This window comes from Martes martes (genome assembly GCF_963455335.1).
Source record: "Martes martes genome assembly, chromosome: 3".
Classification (NCBI taxonomy): Eukaryota; Metazoa; Chordata; class Mammalia; order Carnivora; family Mustelidae; genus Martes; species Martes martes.
The window spans coordinates 100,958,436-100,978,201 of record NC_137890.1 but is presented as its reverse complement, the minus strand read 5'-3'; the positions used below and the strand labels follow the sequence as shown (position 1 = coordinate 100,978,201).

Genomic DNA, 19,766 nt, shown 5'->3' with positions numbered 1-19,766 from the left:
GTTCAGAAGTCTCTTTTCAAATCAGCAGAACAAGGATGGGGGAGGAGAGGACTGTGTGCAAGCTCTAGGACAGGCCAGGGACTCGTCAGACTAGCAACACTGGACACACGCACCTCGCGTACACGCGCAATCATGTAGTAGTGTTGCACTCTGAGGGCCCGGGCCCCTCAGCCAGAATGCGACACGACCACACCGCCTGCCTCCAAAGCCCGTGCTCCTAACCACTAGCCTCTGACCTGCCACGCAGAAGGAGCATTTCCAGGGGCGCGGGTGGTTCAGTCATTAAGCGGCTGCCTTCAGCTCAGGTCATGATCCCAGGGTCCTGGGATAGAGCCCCACAATGGGCTCCCCGCTCAGTGGGGAGCCTGCTTCCCCCTCTCCCTCTGCCTGCTGCCCCCCCTGCTTGTTCTGACAAGTAAATAAAATTTTTTTAAAAAAGGGAATTTCCAGAGGACAGAGAAACACAACATTTGGATGCACACCTTATGTGAAAATGTCTTAAAGTGGACTCAAGTGTAGAGATGAGTCTTAGGACACCAAGCAAAATCCCACAGAAAGAGGGCTCCACGGATAGAGCAGGGATTGACGAGACTGTGGGAGGCCGCGCAGTAGCTTGAGAGAGAACCAAACCAGCCCCTGACTCACGCCTCCTTGAAACCTAAGGGTTAAAGCAATCCTGTGGTTAATAAGTTGAGGTGCTTGAGAATGGGCCTGTGCCATGGGTCTCACACTCTCCTGCGCGACCACCCTCTGGGGCTTATCTGGAACAGGACATGCAGGCCTAAAGCCGTGAATCAGTGACTTGACTTGCTGTCCCTGCAGCAGCCATAAACTGCACCTGATGCCCTTTTGGCCCTTCTCTGTCTACTTATCTATAGGGAACTCATCTATAAGCAGCCCTCTTGGCATCAGGATGTTTTCACATGAGCCTTAAGAAGCTTTCTAAGGGGAACCTGTGGAAACTATTCTAAGAATGCAATGGATCACTGCTTCCTTGTGATTGTCTCTGTACGATACTTATACAAGAGCACTCTTCTGAATAAACTGGCATTGCTTGGACATCATCCACTTTGCCCCTCCTGTCCCCATCTCTTTGTGTCTCGTCTTCATTTCACCATCCTCTTACCCTCTCGACCCTGGTCGTGTTGTCGCGCCGGCAGCAACACGAGACCCTGTGGCAACTACTCAGCTTTTGCCACTGCAGTGCAAAAACAGCCACAGATAGCAAACAAGGGACACTTCACCTCTAAAAAAAGGAGGCTCAGGCCAAGGTGAGCTTGCTGTCCATGACTTAGACCATGGGAGTCCTGCGAAACTGCTGAGTCAAGGAGAGACAGGACCTGATCGATGGGTATTTTAGACTGAATTATGGGGACTACTGAGAGATGGAGTCAGCGTGTTTTAGATGTCCTCTAAAATCCTGATTTTACCCTGCTTCTCTGTTATTGCAGTTGTTACAAACAACTGGGAGTGGTTCGGTTTCAATCGATGTTTATTTACTCAAAATGACAGAGGTCCCTATTTGACCCACAGGTCACACAGTTTCCTGAACTCTTCTGCTCTAGGACCTCAAGCCAGGGATTCTAAAAAATCAGTAATAATCTGAAGTCAGCTACTGGGGTTCTTCAAATACCTGCCTCAGCTACTGACGATACATTTACACATCCTAAGAGCCTCTGATTATGCCAATACAGGGATGGGGAAATGAAGGTGTTTTCTCTCTCTCTCTCTCTCTCTCTCTCTCTCTCTCCTGTTTTGGTCTAATAATGGGATTGACCCAGAGCAGGCAAAGATCCCAGCCATACAGGATCAGCTCCTCACTGTCTCAGGGCAGGCATCTAGGCAGTGCTCTGTACCTGGGCTGCATCTGTGGCAGAAAAAGAGACTGCAAACCACTGTCCCAAGCATCCTCATCCCTGCTGTGTCAGCCCAGCTAAACCACTGAACATCCTGCGGTCTTTGCACCTCCTGACATCAACCACCAGAGCTGCCTGGCTGTGGACGTGCCCACCACAGGTACTGACGGACCGCAGGGGAAGCACACACCATCTAAAAGGCTCTCCAGCTTCCCAGGACTGGCCCTGGATTGCACCGCACCATCTTCCTCAATACCAGTCATTGGTGCCCAGAACGGAGAAATAGAGAAGGCCAGGCTGACAAATTTTAAATAATAAAAACTAGCTATCTGCTTGGGAACTCTTTAAGAAGATGCTCTTAAGTGTTTTCTGTTTCACTCTTAGCATGGTGATCCTCCAAGGTGGGGAGGGAGGCAGTTTTGCACCCCACCCCCCAATGTCTGGACACATTTTTGATGGTCACAACTAGGGGGGTGCTATTGGCCTTAGTGGGTACAGACACCAGAGGTGCTGCTCCGTATCCTACAGCACATGAGCAGTCCCCACTACTAAGAACCACCCAGTCCCAAATGCCAAAAGTGTTGACATGACAAACCCTGTCTTAGTAGGATTTTGCCACGTGATGGTCCCAGTGCCTCAAGCACGTATGCACAGTCCAGTTAAATTCCACAGACTCAGCCCCAAGGAGCACTCTGACTGACATGCCGAGTCGATGAGATGCAAGAGAGAAATAGCAGCGTGTGCCACCTCTGCTGATGGGGCCTGCTGGGTTGTTCGCTATTTTTTTGAGAAACAGAAGAATGACTCTGCTAAGGTTCACCTGTGAAAGGAGGAAGTTTTATAGTTCCTCCGAGCTCCAAACTCTTATGTAAGATAAGGTGGCCAAAATTCTAACAGACTACTTTGGGGTTCTGGTAACTTTCTACTACACATGGTGTCTGTGAGGTTGTAAGCCAAGACCCCATCACCCTTCCTGAGAACGTAGAGGAAGCCTAGCCTAGGAGATGTTCAGCAGGAAAAAAGAAATGGGGACACTCACAACAACTGTGAAAACTTAAAGTTCACAAATTTACCATTTGGGGTGTTTCTTCTGTCCCAGTTTGGCAGACTGAGATCAACAGGAGGAAGAAATTACTAACAGACGACTCTCCTCTTCCCCAAAATATTTAACACGGAAGGTACTGAACCAGAAACTCAAAAACGGAGTCGACTTGACTGGTTCTATTTACTTGTTGCACATGGTGACAGTCTGATGTATTCTTTCTGACCTACGGTATTTGGAAATATTACAGAAGAATGAAGTCAATGAGTAACTTTCTTTGTTTCTTTTTTTTTTAAATTTTTAATTTTCTTTCATGTTTTCTTTCTTTTTTTTTTATTTCTTTTCAGCATAACAGAATTCATTGTTTATGCACCCTCTGAAAAACTACCTAGTTGTTTTTCAATATGGGTCCTCAAAATGGAGTCTCGTTTTTTAATCCATCAGATCAAAAAAAAGGGGGGGTATTTATTTAGACATGTTGAAAACCAATGCCTACAGACACTGCCAAACTGAATAGATTAAAAGCAGACAAGTGTGATCATTCCAACAGTAGGCACTGAAAAATAATTTCCACGTTGTATGTTAAAAGCAACTATTTTCAGGGTGCCTGAGTGGCTCAAGTCAGTTAAATGTCTGACTCCTGGTTTCAGCTCAGATCACAATCTCAGGGTGATGAGAAAATACGCAACATCATTAGCCATCAGGGAAATTCAAATCAAAACCACACCATTTAGAATAGCAAAAATTGGTATGGCAAGAAACAACAAATGTTGCAGAGGTTGTGGACAAAGATGAACCTTCCTACAGTGTCGATGGGAATGCAAGTTGGAACAGCCACTTGAGAAAACAGCATGAGATTCCTCAGAAAGTTAAAAATAGAGCTACTCTATGACCCAGCAATTGCACTACTGGGTATTTACCTGAAAGATACAGATGTAGTGAAAAGAAGGGCCATCTGTACCCCAATGTTCATAGCAGCAATGTCCACAATCACCAAACTATGGGAAGAGCCTAGATGTCCTTCAACAGATGAATGGATAAAGAAGATGCAGTCCATATATACAATGGAATATTACACAGACATCAGAAAGGATGAATATCCAACTTTTGTATCAGCATGGATGGGACTGGAGGAGATTAAGCTGAGTGAAATAAGTCAAACAGAGAAGACAATTATCAAATGGTTTCACTTACTTGTGGAGCATAAGGAATAGCATGGAGGACATAAGGAGAAGGAAGGGAAAAATGAAGGGGGTGGAAATCGGAGGGGGAGATGAACCATGAGAGACTATGGAATCTGGGAATCAAACTGAGGGTTTTAGAGGGGAGGGGGTTGGGGGGATAGGTCAGCCTGGTGATGGGTATTAAGGAGGGCACTTGTTGAATGGAGCGCTGGGTGTTATATGTAAACAATGAATCATGGAACACTACATCAAAAACTAATGATGTATTGTATGGTGACTAACATAATAAAAAATTTATATAAAAAAAAATAGAAGCAACCATTTTCAGGGTGCCTGGGTGGCTCAGTCGGTTAAATGTCCGACTCCTGGTTTCAGCTCAGATCATTATCTCAGGTCATGAGGTCAAGCCCCCTACTGGGTTTCTCTCTGGGCCTGGGGCCTGCTTAAGACTCTCTCCCTCTCCTCTGCTCCTCCCCTGACTTCACCTCCCCTCACCAAAAAAACCCACAAAACAACCATTTTCTCCTTACCAAAAATATATATATGAAATTTAAAAGTAACCAAATTTCCTGGATCCTTTTAAAAAGAAAAGAAAAAGATTATGTAAAATTAAGTATGATTTCCTGCATTTGAACTCAAGCTTCCAACTGCTGCTATATATTTTCAGGAAAACACCATATGAACTCCATATACTTCAGAGTCCGTGACTGATGAGTCATAAGGTGGAACACTAATGTTTTCCACCTCGGCCACCCCGTTCTTGCATTTCATTCATATTACACCTCAGGATCCCAATCCCTAAGGCCACTAAGTTCTCTGTTCAGTGACTGGACTTGTCAATGAGTAACAGGACAGACCATCACCTATGGATTAAGTCTACTCCCATCCTCGGTCATCAAGGAGAGTTGGGAGGTCAGTTCCCCATATCACGGTATGATCCAAATTTCATTTACAATTTCTGTTCTGTATTTGTGCATCTATGCTTTTTAAAGTATTATTCATGTATATGTATATTTTTGTGTGTATATATAAAATATCAGAAAGTAAACATTGAGATGTTAATTATGGTTATTTCCTAGAGCAGTAGATTTATATGTGATTTTCTTTATTCTTGGTGTTTTTTTTTTTGCACGTCTATAGCTTCCAACTTTTTCTATATTAAGCATAACTTTTGCCAAAAGAAAAACAAGTAATATTTTGTGTATTCTTTTTCCCACTCAGCCTCATTTCTAAAAGAGTTTTAGAAAAAAGCAACACATACAGTAAGTCTTCTTTCAAAGTCAGGGCAATGAGAGACAAGGGCAAGAAACAAGAACAGTTGACTCTCAAGAAGCCAAAGATGAAAGCTATTAGCCAGCAGCATGTAATCGCTAGTGTCCTACGCTGCGGCCAGAGGGAGGCACACACTTGGCTTGGAGTTTCTCCCCACCCTCCTACCTCACCCTGCCCACCCCCAACCCAGTCCTCATTCCCCCACACATTCCTCCCCACATTCCTCCCCACCCTTCTTACCTCACCCCCACCCCACCTTAATTAAGTTTTGTTTAGGGAAAAGAATGAGAATATTTTTCTCCGCTCCCTGATCATACTCCCAGATGAGATCATGCGATCCAGAAATGTGTTGAGGGAAGAAGGGCTGGCTGCAAATCCAACCTGGAGTACTGATAACCATTCCGCCCCCACTGCTCCTGGGTCTGGGTGTTAGTCTGTGGGGACAAGAGCTCAGAGGCTCCCCAAGGACATGGCTTTAACTTTCTGAAAGTGTCCCTCTGTGTGCAATTCACTGCCACAAAGGCAGTCGCAATGGATGCACTCAATCCATGACAAAACCAAGGTGGCGAGGCTCTGGGGTCCTTCTCAGGCAGAACCACACTCCAGCAAGCAGCCCCAGTAGCCCGGTGCTTACCGTAAGCTGTCATGACGCCGGCGTACGGCCCATCCACCACGTTCCGGTTTTCCTCTGCCAGCGCCTTGATGTACCTCTTGCTGAGGTCTAGGATCTGCTCGCGTAGCATGGAGCTGCTCTCGGGCTGAGTTCGCTGCTGGATGGTAAAATGCAGGAGCATCATACCCCAGATAAAGCCAAAAGTCACAAGGAAAAAGCCGAGCTTCTGAGAGGACAGCTTCCACGGAGTAAAGAGAGCCATTGCTCTCCAGCAACTTCACCTGCCCTTTGGCTCTTACAACGTAGGAGGAAGACACAAGTTCATGGTGCAGGCTGGATGGGTGGGCTCGCCGGTGTCACTCTGGCTCCTGCGTCAGCCGATTTCCTTTCCTCGTTTCCATTCCGCTGTGAAGAAGGGGTAAAGTTAGTAGAGTGGTAGTGGCAAAACACAGGGAAACCAACCAGGAGCCATGTTTTCACTCAAATAGCTCCAAAACGCGCACTTCCTTTTTTCTTAATTTGCTGGTTCAATATCTTATGTTATGATTCCAGATCTGTAAGCTGAGAGGGGAAATCTGGCTAGGCGACAAAAAAGCTGCACAAATACAGAGGAGGAAATGTGTGTCTGACTATGTTAACAGGTGTAGCAGGGCTGTTCCAGTCTGGACCAAGTTCAAAACAGGAAGCTTGTTTTGCAAGGTGGGGAGGAGATGGAAGGATATTTCACTGAATGTCAGCAAAAACCCAAGCGGAGGGTGGAGTCAAAGCACCACCGGGCACTTCTGTGCATCTGTAACTTGAGCTTACAAAGTCATGAGCCTGTGCTCTGGCAAGGATTAGAGCATGCAGCTCAGGAGGTGGGCAACAGAGTGGGCGCCTCCTCAGGGGTCATTAGACCAGGAAAGGGCAGCAAGCCTCCAAGTTATGTAAGCACGGCCAGCTCACATTAGCGGTGTCCAGAGAGAGAGAGAAGCTGAAGCTCTCGGGGCCACCAGGCAGCCTCCCCCCAGGTACCAGTGCCGAGAGGCTGTGCCAGGGGAACCCAGCGATCTTCCTGTTCAAGCTACCACGAGTGAAAGAGGCAGCTCACCACTCATTGGCAACTGCAGCTCAGGAAACGTGGAGTACATGACAGCCACCTTTCTCGTAGTTCTCACTTTCACTCATGCCATGGGGCAAAAAATGAGGTTAAAAGGCACAAAGGCACAGTTTCAATACTCATCAGCCAGATGAGTATTGGTGCCCTATTTGGGCCAAGGTCTTAAAGCAAGTCTTCCCAACACCTGAGGTCGAGGCGGAGGTTGCAAATGGGTTACAAGTAGGCCAAACTCACCACCCCCGGATGAGAGTCCTGGGTCCAAGAACCAGCCAGGTCCCAAATGGCACCATTTCCCCAGTGTGCCAAAGGAAAAGCTGAGCAATGATCTCCACACAGGACTAACCCAGGATTTACTCAGAGGGTACACCTGTTTTTGTTCCAAGTATTTTTCTTTGTAAGCAGCCTAAGAAGGAACGATGGTGAGATATTGGAGCAATTCTCTTTCAGAATCTGTTGTGTGGTGGATCTGCGTTGGTCTTCCTCTCTCACTGTTTTCCTCACCTGTGAATGGCCATTAGTAGTTGGTAGTAATGCTATGAATAGTAAATGACAAATAAATTATAGGCATGCTTTTTGCACCTTAGCTCACTGAATTCTTAGAGTCCTTGATGGGAAAACTACTACTATCATTCTGTTTTACAGATGGGAAACAAAGGCCCGGAGAGATTAACTTGTCCACTCTGGACACCATGCCCTGCCTTCCCTATGCCACTCACCTTTCCCCACCAGCCTATGTATCAATGGCCAACATGTGTGTGTTCATGCGTTAAGGGTTGTAAAAAACAACAACGAAGAAAATGTGACAGAAATCCTATGTAGCTCAATGGCCTAAAACACTTACTCTTGGCCTTAAACAGAAAAAGATTACTGACCCCTGAATTCTAGGCCAGTGGCTTTTCAAAGCATGGTCCCTAAGTCCACAGCAGCAAAAGCACCACTGAGAAATGCCAATTCTCAGGCCCCAACCCAGACCAAATTAAATCAGCAACTCTAGGGCGTGGGGAGCAGGCAGTCCCCTGTGCTCCAACGAGCCTTCCAGGTGATTCTGATGTCTACTCCAGTCTGAGAGCTGCTGATCCAGGCAGACGGATGTCTCACTAAGGCGTATCACTGTGCCGTCTATACAGCATGGCTCAGACTCCCTCTTATAATACCATGTCACTGAAATTCCTTGGGCCTGGCCGCACCCTCCACACCTGCCGGTCAGCTCATGCCATAATCCTGCACACCCTTCCTCATGGTCTCCCTGTATTCACTCATGCTGTTTTCCCTCCTGGACTGGCCCTCCACAGATCACACTGATCATCCAAATCCAGCATGCTTGCCAGGCCCCAGCTCCACTCACACCAGCTCCAGACAGCTTTCCCTACTGCTCCAGCTTGGGTGCCCCTCACTGGTCTGCAGTTTCAAACACGTGTCTGTCTACATAGGTTGTTTGCCAGTTGCTGTGTGGGATCCCGTGACATCCTATAAGGGAAACCCCCACCCCTGCCCCTGGCACCCCATCACCACATACATTCTCAGAGAAAGACGCCAGTCCTGGGGACACAATAAACCACGTGTTGACCAAGCATGCTTGTCCTCCAGGTACTAGAGCACTTTATTCGGCCCTTCCAAACCGGGGCTCCGTGAGCGGCACCCAGCTCTCTTTCTTTCCTCCATTCATTCTATAGCATATACTGAGCCCCTGCTGCCATCGGGCCCCGGAGACTCAACGAACAGGAAGACAGAGATCCCAGCCTCGTGGGGCTGATGCTTTAAAGCCACCTCTCTAACTGGGAGCTGCACCGGGTCCTTAGGAAGTGGCTGCGTTTCCTGTTTGAGAACCCACACCACTGAGTCAACTGTACCCCAAGGCTGAAGGGATTTTCCCAGGGCAAGCAAACTTGATGCTACACTAAAAATGACAGTCAGCAGGCAATTTTCTTTTACTACTTTAGGGGAGAACCCCAAATGCATACAGAAATTACCTGTTAACTTTCGGGCAGGAAACTCCGCTCCACTTCATCAATTAGCCCCCTGAAGAAGCTGCCCAAGGCTGCAAAGTTGAAGCAAGGGCAGGGCCAGGTATAGGAACGGAACGAGGGCCTCAGCAGATGGTGGTGTGCTTCTCTGCCTTGGCCCTGGGGACAGTCAGAACCACCCGCAGATGGCCCATCTGAGCAGCAAAGAAGATGGTTGAGAAACCCAAGCAAGGTTAAATTCTACCAGTTCAGAGACATACAAATTTGGAGTGAAAAGCCCTCTCATTCCAAGTTCAGAAAACAGTTCTGATTACGGAGGGCTCAGATTTTAAGTAACCAGGGAACTGCCAGGAATGTTCTTTTCTCCCATGGACTCTTTGGTGTGGCACAGCAGCAGCTATCTCAGCATACTCACAGCATATACACAGAACTGAATTAGAACTCATCTCTACAATTCCTGCTACAGAGAATTTTAAAGGACTTTTTAAAACCATTACCCGGATACACCCCGAACTCCCACAATAATAGCAGGGGGTTTGGGGGCAGCAGGATAGCAAACCTCACTGGAAGGTGCTTCATGATCAAAAAGGACTTAAGGATCATCATCGGCCCCAACATTCATCAAGAGGATACAGAACAACAGTGATCGAAAAGCAGTAGATCTGGCTAAGAATCTGCCTCCAGACTTAGCTGGAACTGCTTGCAAAATGGAGCTGATAGGCACAAAAACACAGTCTATCTCAGAAGGCTTTGTTGCCCACCGGAGCAATGCCAGCCCGAGGCCACGACCCCGTCTGTCCTCCAGAAAGAAATCTGTACCAAGTCTGTCAGCAATGAGCTCAACTTCTAGGCCCATCGCTGCCACTAACCACCCTGATCCACACCTCCTATATCCCCGTACTTCCTAAAAGAGCAGCATTCACTTCCTTCCTCCCCATTCACTCATCAGCATGGTAAAATCTGGCATCTCCCTTTCCAAAACTGATCGAAGATGTCTGGCACCGAACGAAATGTGTCAGTTCTCTTAATTTAAAAAGTAAAAGCGTATGAAAAGACACACACATCATCAGCCTTTAGGGAAATGCAAATTAAAACCACAATGAGATACCAGTTCATACCCACCCGGATTGCCATACTCAACAATGAGAGCTCAGAACCAGTGCTGGTGAGGACGTCTAGAAGTTGAAACCTCTGCATACTGCGGGTGGGAATGTACCATGATGTAGCTGGTGTGGAAAATAGTCTGGCAGTTCTTCAAATGGTTAACCACAGAGTTACCATGTGACCCAGGCAACTCCACTCCTGAAATTCTCCCCAGAGAAATGAAAGGCTATGCCCACACAAAAACTCGTACATGAATGTTCACAGCAATCTTGCTCATAATAGGCAAAAACCCAAAACAACTCAAACGTCCATCAGCTGACAGTCGGATGAAAAAAACACATACAATGGCATACTACTCAATCAATGGGAATAAGTTAGGTTCTGATATGAGCTCTAGCACAGCCGTTCCCTGAAAACACTATGCAAGGTGAAAAAAGGCAGACATAGAAAACTACATATTGTATCATTCTATTTTAATGCAATGTTTAGAGGAAGCAAATCTATAGACACAGAAAGTACAAGAGTTGTGCTGGGCTTGTGAAAACAGGGGAATTAGGAGGTGACAACCCAGCACATGGGGGTTATTTCAGAGGATAATGAAAACATCCCAAAATTAATTGTGATGGATGCGCAATTCTGTGGATATATTGAAAACACTGAATTATCCACTTTATGTGAGAGAATTCGAAGATACATGAATTGTATCTCAATAAAGCTGTTACTGAAAAAAGAAAAAAGAGAGCAAGCCCACCTCCAGAGTTGGGGGTAGGAAGAGGAGCTGTATGTGGAGACAGCCAGAGGAGCCCCAGGGGCCCCTGCAGCCCCCACCAACGACCCATCCCTTCCCCTCTTCCCCACAGCCAGGCCAAGGCCAGGCTCTGTCATGACTAAGGGCTGACCACAGGCCTACTAACCAAAGGAAATTACACTGAGAAATCTGCCACCAGCCACGGCTGCTCTTACAAGATCCCCATCCACCTCAGAGGCCCTTCAAGGCAAGGCCTGCTTTGCGTGACAGAGGCCAACTTCTCAAACCACCTGAGAACATATAGAACAACAGCTCTGCTCCAGGGGACACAGAGGAAGCAAGCAGTTCCTGCAGCTGCCTACCCAACAACCTTGCAGGGCCCACTTCTTACATCAGGAGCATTCTCCTCAGACGATGAGTGAAGCTGGAAATGGCTGTCCCTTCAGGAGCAATGCCAGTCCCAACCAGAGATGTCAGCTTCTCCTAGAGCCCCACCGGCCAATCCCCTCACAGCTTGCCGGTCCAACATTCACGTGGGACAGCTGTGCTCCAAGAGTCATTCACACACCTTTTCTGTCCTAGTCATGCACCCCTTGAAGTGTGTTCTATCTATCTAGAACCAGTGGCTATGGGCCAACCTTTCACCTCATCTTGTACAGTAACATTCAAGAAACCCTAAGTCAGCTGTGCTCCTCCATGTTGCCTTGGGAAATCCCGCCCATATCTCACAACTGACCCCCACCTTCTGCATACAGCCTCCCATGGAACACTCACAGCAGCCTGTGCTTCACTTTTTTTTTTTTAACTATTTTTATTAACATATAATGTATTATTTGCCCCAGGGGTACAGGTCTGTGAATCATCAGTCTTACACACTTCACAGCACTCACCAGAGCACATACCCTCCCCAATGTCCATAACCCAACCACCCTATCCCTACCCCTGCTCCCCCCAGCAACCCTCAGTTTGTTCTGTGAGATTAATAACAGTCTCTTATGGTTTGTCTCCCTCCTGATCCCATCTTGTTTCATTTTGAAGGGCTTCTTTCCTCCTGCTCTTTAGGATAATCCTTCCTTTCATCTCTCCTCTAGGGGGCGTAAGCTCCCCAAAGACAGGAAATGCCAGGCATGGCCCCGCCCTACATGCAGTGGATGGTCATTAAGTGTCTGCTAGATGGAAGGGCAGGATGGCGGAAACGAGATGAAGAAACGCAAGTGAGTAGTGATCCCCAAGACTTCCTCCTGGTGTGAACCACAGAAAAGCCTGGCACCCCAACTCTTATATTTGTCCCTTACCTGCCGTGAGTTTTTGCCCTAAGATCTTGTCACACAGCAGTGGAAAATCACTGTGCCCTTGAGGAGATGGGGTTCAACTACAGAGGATACGGTGGCAGTGAGGTGTGAGAAGTAAAAGAAAACAAAAACAAACTCTTGACCAAAATCCCAGAAGGGGCAGTGGTTGTAGGAACGAAAAGGTATCTAAGACAAGAGATGAGAAGGCCAACAAGCAGTGGGGGTGGGGGATCTGGACCCTTGGGGGAGGCTGCTGGTGTCATCACCTGTCATCCAAGAGGATCTGAGGAAGATACCAGAGGGGTGGTGAGTGAGGAAAAAATGGAACGAACACTTGCTCCCAGGCCAGGAGATCTCGGATCTGCAGCTTGCTCCGCCCACTGGCACTGTGTGACCCTAGGCAAGTGTGTCTCGGTGTCCGCACGTCAGACATGGTGGAACTTATGGCAGCACAAAACACTGTAAGAGCTGGATGGGTGGGAGCTGAAGGACCCACGCTCCTGGTTTTCAAACCATGTCTCAAAGGACTCTGGTGTTCCCAGAGAGGTTTCTAGCTTTGAGGGTCCCCAGGTGCTTTCATTTGAATTTTGTTTTTCTTCGCTTAAAATAGGTTCTTTTAAAAAAAAAAAAAACCTGTTAGAAAAATTTTTACACTGTAGAGATTCAGAACAAAACTTTCCTAGCTACTTCTGTATGCATGGAGTTTGAACTTTGAATTTCTATGCTATTTGGTCAGGAAGTTAATGCTTGGCAGCAGGCTCATTTTCTTATTTGTTCTATAAAATTCAGGGCCACGTATCTACTCATATAAAATTATATGACAGAGAACTGATAGCCTAATTAAATGCTAGATGAGGGTCAGTCATAAATTCTAAGTTTCAGAGGCTTCTTGTCTGACTTACTCTAAGCAGTAACAAGAGTCTTAAGATGATGTTAACAATTTAACTCTAAAACAATTGCCTACTACTTCTCAATTTTCATTAAGACCAACGTGGAGTGTTTGGTAAACCGTTTTTAAGTTTAGACTAGAAGTCTAACCCCTCCAGGGGTAAGGAGAATGAAAGATGGGAAGAAAAATATACATCGATGGCATTACTGGTGTTAAGGAAGAGAGATGGTCTGGGGAGACATTCTTGCTCTAAATAGGGAGGTCTCACGTTGTTGAAGGGAGAAGCGGAGGAGGATGGAGGGAAAAGCAAAGCAGAGTTTTCCTCCAAAGTGAGTCCAAAGTCCTGGGAAGTTGCTCTGAGGTTGTTCACTCCCCTGGTGGGCCCAGATACATAGGCCTGGTACCACCGTCTCGAGACCAGTGGTAGAACCCACTCAGCAGCAGCCCCAAATATGAAGTCGGTTATCACAATCTTGACAGTTGTGATAACCACTGAGCTCACCTTTCATCCTAGGGAGCAAAGGAGCTCCGGAACCAAGCAAAGGCGCCGGTTCAAACAGGTACAAACCCTTTTTCCCTACTTTTGTGACCTGGTCCTCTGATGAATTTTAGTACTTTACTTTATAAACAGGAAAAACATATTCTCGGTGAAAACAGCCTGCTTCCTTTAGACCTGGTTAAACAAGTCTTATTTTGAGTCACTAGCTGAAAAATACCCACTAAAACAACACGCCTTTAAGATACTTGGAGAAGGTTTTTTAATGTCTGGGTTGTTGTGCTGTGTTGTGTTGCTTGTTTGTTTTTAAAGTCTGGGTTTTAAATGGCCAGTCCCTTTTACATTTGAAGCAATCAGAGCAAGATTGTCCTGTGCCCAGAATTTTCACCTTATTATGCTCCACCTGCATTCTTAGTGTGGGCAGGGAAAGGAAAACCTCCAACCCCACCCATCTGAAGTGGGTTTTTGCCTGCAGCTACACCGCCCACAGAGTGTAGTTCAGGGCTCCATATCTGGCATCAACAGCAAAATAAATTTTCAAATACGGTAATAAAGCTAATGACTTTGTGTCCAGAACAGGCCCTCCTTGCTGTCAACCCTATTCTAGCTAACCCCAACTCCCCCTCCCAACTGTACCTTCGGCCACTCCACATATAGCCATCTCCACCAGGGGGCGCCATGGGGAAGGGAAACAGCTGGAAATGAACACTTGATGATCTTACTCTCACTGAGCCTTTAGGGTGTGCAGGATACTGGCAGGTGGACCAAGTACAAGGGGAACAAGGGAGTAAGAAGGAAACTGTGGCTGCTGGAACAGAGGAGATCTTCACATGTTCTGTGAGTTTCATTCACCAGGCCCATAGGTTATTCACAGTTGAATTTCCCACCCACAAAAAAATGAAACCACAGCAAGTCCAAAAATTCTGAAAACATCTATTAAACCAAAGCAAAAGGCATAACTCCCTGAATAATAAAATAAGTTCCTTTAATCCAGGGATTTCTCAATCCTTGGTGTAACTGACATTTGGGGCCAGATAATTCTTTTTGTTATGGGCCCCTGTCCTGCACCTTCTAGAATGTTCTCTGAACTTCCACCACTAGATGCCATTAGAACCCTCTACTCCCAACTGTGACAATCAAAAATGTCTCCTGACATTGCCGAATATTCCCTAGAGTAAGAAGCACCATGGTTTAGAACCACCACCTTAACCAATTAGCAGGACCTTATCCACTCAGAAGGGAGACATTCAGAGAAGGTCAACTGAGGGGAAGAGTTTGCATAGCAAGGAGAAGGAACCAAAGTAGATTCAGGAATCAATCACCAGCCCTGAGGATGAGTAGGCACAGACCCTGTGCTAAGGCTGAAGAGCGTAGGAAGAAGAGAGGGCGGCTGATTCCTGATGTTGTCCCAACCTGACTGACAGAGGAGTCTTGTTTTCTTTCACATCCTTCAGTGCCAACACTATCCCGCCACCATTTCAGAAGTTCATTCCTAGGCTGGCAGTGCCCCCCACTTACCAATTAGTATACGGCATTGGGGCTCTGCTCCACAAAGACCCTTATCTATAAATCAGCAGGCATAGGGAAGAAGTCTTTGAGAAGACAAAAACTGGACAATGCTACATCAGTCTTTAAAAACAGCAGGATTGTCATCTGGCTTCCAGCTGAAGAAACCAGGAATACACATTATGACAGGTCGATAATGAGTAAGAAGAAAAAAAGGAATGGTCTGTGGAAAGATCACAGTGTGTAAATTTGTTAGGTAGGTCTCCTCAATGTTAAAAGAAAATGCTCAAAAGATTCACTTTCACTCAAAGCCAAAGGACAGTAAAGCTACAAAAAGAATTTTATGGTAAGTATACAATAAACTTTTTTCTCTGAGAATCAGACTTTTGGAAACTTCCTGTATCTAAAATACCCATGAATACCAACAGGCCCAAAATGGCAGCAGTAATTAAAAAAAAAAAAAAAAAAGCCAAAAATAACCATCAGAATCACTTTCAAAAAAGTGAGGAAATGCCCTCAAGAAAAAAGCTCATTATTCAGTAACTGCTCCCTGAAGCCAAGAAACCAATCACCCTACCCCAGGATCCTTGTTCTCCAGCTGGAGGGACACAGGCTGGGTGCTGGCCTGCCCCACGAGTGTTCCAGCTGCACTGTCTGCAGAAATGGGATGGCCCTTTGAGCACTTGACTTGATGAAGACCACCAGCTTAAATTTTTTGTTTAAAAAAAAAAAAAAAACAACCTAGCTGATGAGTAAGAAGGTGCCAACACATACACTTGGGCCCACGCACAGTCTCAAGTGGCCAGTCTTCAGTCTAATCCAATTTAAACCTTAAAATGAATTTCCCATCACTTCTAAAAGGGGGTCACAGTAAAAAGCCACATGGAGCACAGAGCCCCAAGCTTTGGCAGATCCAGGTCAGAAATGCTCCAGGACTAGATTTTCTTAGGGAAAAACTCAACCATGATGCTGGTTGATAAACTGACTTATCCCCCAATTATCAAACTAAGATTAACTCTCCTAAATACATCAAGTAGATACTTGGGTCATTCCAACTGCAACCTGATCACAAGCCCTCCAATGACACAAATGATGAATTAATTCAAGCTAAAATGAAGCCTCTCGGGAGAGTTTCCTGTCCTCCAAGTTAAAGACTGCCTAAACCAGGGACTCTCAATCCTGATGACTTTGTAATCACCTGGGTTCCTCTTTAAAATATACAGATGCTCAGGTCTCGCCTCCATCTGAGGTGTGGCCTAAGCAGGGGTATTATTTTTAAGCTGCCTCAGTGTTATTAATACCCAGCCAGCCATGAGAAATTTTATATCCTTTTATTAAATCTATGGTTCCTATCCAGTGAGACCCAAAATGTGATCTATCCCAATATTTCAAAATATAAACTCTCTGTTCTCTACAAACGCTGATCGACTGGTTTACTATACAATCCTCTGTAGGGCACACTGGTTTTCTCCTTAAAGAATTGCAAGCTCGTCTTCCCAAGCCAATCAACAAGGAACACTGCCCAAGAAGGCAACCCTTCAGGAAGAGCTAGCTCACTATAGAGCCCTGTTAGATTACCACCAGCCCATGGGAGAACTTACAGAGAATAATACTGGCCTGTTAAGGCTTTTATTAACCTCTCCTTGGCCTCTGGCTCCAAACAGGAGAAATTACTTGAGGCTGTCTACCAATGCTTCTACTAATCAGCACCTCCATTAACCTTGCTACTCAAAATCTCGTCTGTGGACCAGTAGCACTGAGATGACTGTAGTTAGAAATGCCAAATCTGAGGTCCAACTCCAGACCAAATGAATCAGAACTGGTGTTTATAACAAGATTTCCAGGTATTTGTTTGCACACTGAAGTCTAGCATGCATTGCTCTTTATTTCATCTGGGATAGTAAGAATGGGGGCGAGACGCTAATTTCAATGGGAGATGACAGAGAATATGGCACAAATTCCCTTTTTTATAATGTACACAGAACTCAGTGATTTGATAGGAACTCTGAATAAATGAGATGAGGGCCACTAAGTCCAGCTGTCTTACAAACATTCCTATTACGTAAGATCCATCTAGCTATGGTGACACATATATGCAGATGGCATCGTTTTCTCATTGTGAACTACGAGCACACAGAAGACAATCAGTCTTTCTAATGTGGGGTGTTGATCCATTATGCTAAAACCAAAGACACCATTTGGAAACAGGTCTTTCAACTTTTAACTCTGATACAGCAAATAACTCCATACAGCAAGTCACCTCAGGCAGCTTCTCCACATAGAGTTTGCTCTGCTCAGAGTTGATATCGTTGGGGTTGTGCTCTTGTTGTGCTAGAATTGCTGAGGTGCTCATTTGAGAATACCCCCTTACCAGTCACTACTATTTCCCAGCTGACTTCCACGTGAATAGCCTCCACTAGGTAACCAGTTTCCTAAGGTGCCTTCATTTGGCCTAAGATGATCTCGACCAATACTGAGTTTCTGGAAATGCCTCCGAGGAGGTTAGATGTTTTCTGGGGGCACATGCTGACTTTCCATCACTGAAAGACTTGCAAAGCTTTGCTGAAAGAAACTATATTTGAAGGATGACTTAAAGGATACACAATCCACTCACTGTTCTAGACTGACTTTGATCAACCTTTTGTGAAATTATCTTTAACATTTTCTCTCTCCCTCCATCCCTCTCTCTCTCTCTCACACACACACACACGTCTTAGAACTTTTTAGTCATCTCTTAGTTCTTATACATATATATGACCAAGATGGAACATTAAAATAAAACCACATTTCATTTTTGTGAAGTTTCTGAAGTTCACTCATTTTGAGATCATTTTTGCTAATGTTCAAAATGATAAATGACAAATGACCTTTTGCCCATTTAGCCTGTAACAACATAGCATTTAATTTAAATCTGTAAGAAAAAAAGTATGGTTTGTCTATACAAGCAATTCCAAAAGTACATTCTTATTAGTATACATGTGGTGTGGGAACCAATGTAGATTCAAGACCAGATAATAATCTAGTTAACAGCCCTGGCATCAACACAAGAAGAGAAACTGTCCCATGTTTGGCTTTCGTACATCTGAATTTAAAAACAAACCCATTGGTTTATAAAGGGAGGACTCTTTACTTCCTCTGGATGTGTTTTTCTCCAGAATGTGTGCTCCATTTTGCAGAAAAAACCACCAAGGGGACTATTCCTGCCCCTGCATCACAGCACTCGTGGGCCTCCTGGAGGAGGAAAGACAGCATCTAAGCTTTCATGGTGGGGGCTGCAGGGTTTCTTGCCTGAGGGCTTGGGGAGGGGCACTCTCACTCTCTTCCTGTCCCCATGGGTTATAAGGACAGGGCTTCCCTACCCAGCAGAGCCCTCCCTAGTTGCCAGGCCCCCAACTGCACAGATGTGTGGATCCCACCCAGGGCAGATGGGAAAGTTGTGCACCCAAGACACATCTTCCAACCGTGTTTACCTCTAACAGAGCTGGTACTTGCACTTCAATCTTCGTCTGGTTTCTTCGATTTCCTCTAGTTCAGAACCCAGAAGGGAGGAAGGGTGTGATTAACTGGCATCTCCAAACCCCCTTAAGTTTATTTCTGTATTTTTTAGTGTTTTGTTTCTAAATATCAGGGTAAGGCAGGTGGTTTCCGGCAGCTATTTGAAAGCATGTATCCAAAACAACACATTGCAGGTGTATGAATCTCTAATCCTAATAAATTAAAAGATGAAATGACTATAACAGTCATAATATTTTCTCTTTCTAAATATTGACTTTTAAGAAATACTGCAAGATATGCCAAAAGAATTCTGATCAGATGAGTGCAACTTTTGGCGAGAGAGAAGATAATCTGGAGGAGAAATGGCAGAATTGTCAGCTCAATGCTCCATCATTTAGACTCTGACCTGAATGTTCCTAATGCATCCTGCCTTTAACCAACAGTCCATTAGGGATATAAATAAACATTTTTTTTATTGTAACATATCATCTCAAAAACCTCATGGCCTAGCAGTGCAGAACACTCCTGTGAACGCCACTAATCACGATCGTAGCTCTTGATAAATGCTGGTAGGCTTTCAAACTCGTCCACTTCAAAAGGGATCAGAGACTGTGTATGTAAATACATGTTTTATTGAATGGCCTTCAAAAAAAAAAAAAGTTAAACAGACATCACTGCTGTTTGGAATGAAGGCTTAGGCAGGATACCCTCAAGAATCCTCAGGGCACGAGAGCTGCCAGATGTGAACTGCTGGCTTTGGAGATTTCTAACCCCTGGATTTGGCCTGACCCTGGCCACATGTCTTGGAAAGAAGTCTTCATAGCAATGCATATTTGACCTAAAATAGAGACACTTAAAAAAAAAAAAAAGTGGGGCAAAAACCTCTCACTGGGTTTACTATAAACCTGGCAAAGGCTTTGCTGATCATACCGAATGCATCCAAGAGGACCTAGAGGAGAAAGTTCTCATCTAAACAGAGAGAATACTCATCCAGGCATCTGAAAAACCAGTCAGATATTATTAAATGACCCAGTGAAATGTAACTGCCATTGCTTCCCTCTTCATGAGAGCTGCTAGGAAAAGCTCAGAGCCAGTATCACCGTCGCCTTCCAGGAGGTGAACTGGTATCTGTTCTGTGTGTACCTCATTCCTGACTCTTACTTTCCTACTCTGTTTTATTTCAGGCCTCATTTTTTTTTTTCCTGA

General features: G+C 45.4%; 1 protein-coding gene across 1 annotated transcript in view; it reads right to left on the bottom strand.

Moving 5' to 3' along the window:
• MGAT5 (alpha-1,6-mannosylglycoprotein 6-beta-N-acetylglucosaminyltransferase) overlaps positions 1-19,766 on the bottom strand; it is a 312,019-nt gene that overhangs the window by 202,326 nt on the left and 89,927 nt on the right. The window contains exon 3 of the mRNA XM_080799785.1: positions 5,989-6,372. Coding sequence (XP_080655911.1) covers positions 5,989-6,229 — 241 coding nt within the window. The 5' untranslated portion in view covers positions 6,230-6,372. The remainder of the gene's footprint in view (positions 1-5,988; positions 6,373-19,766) is intronic.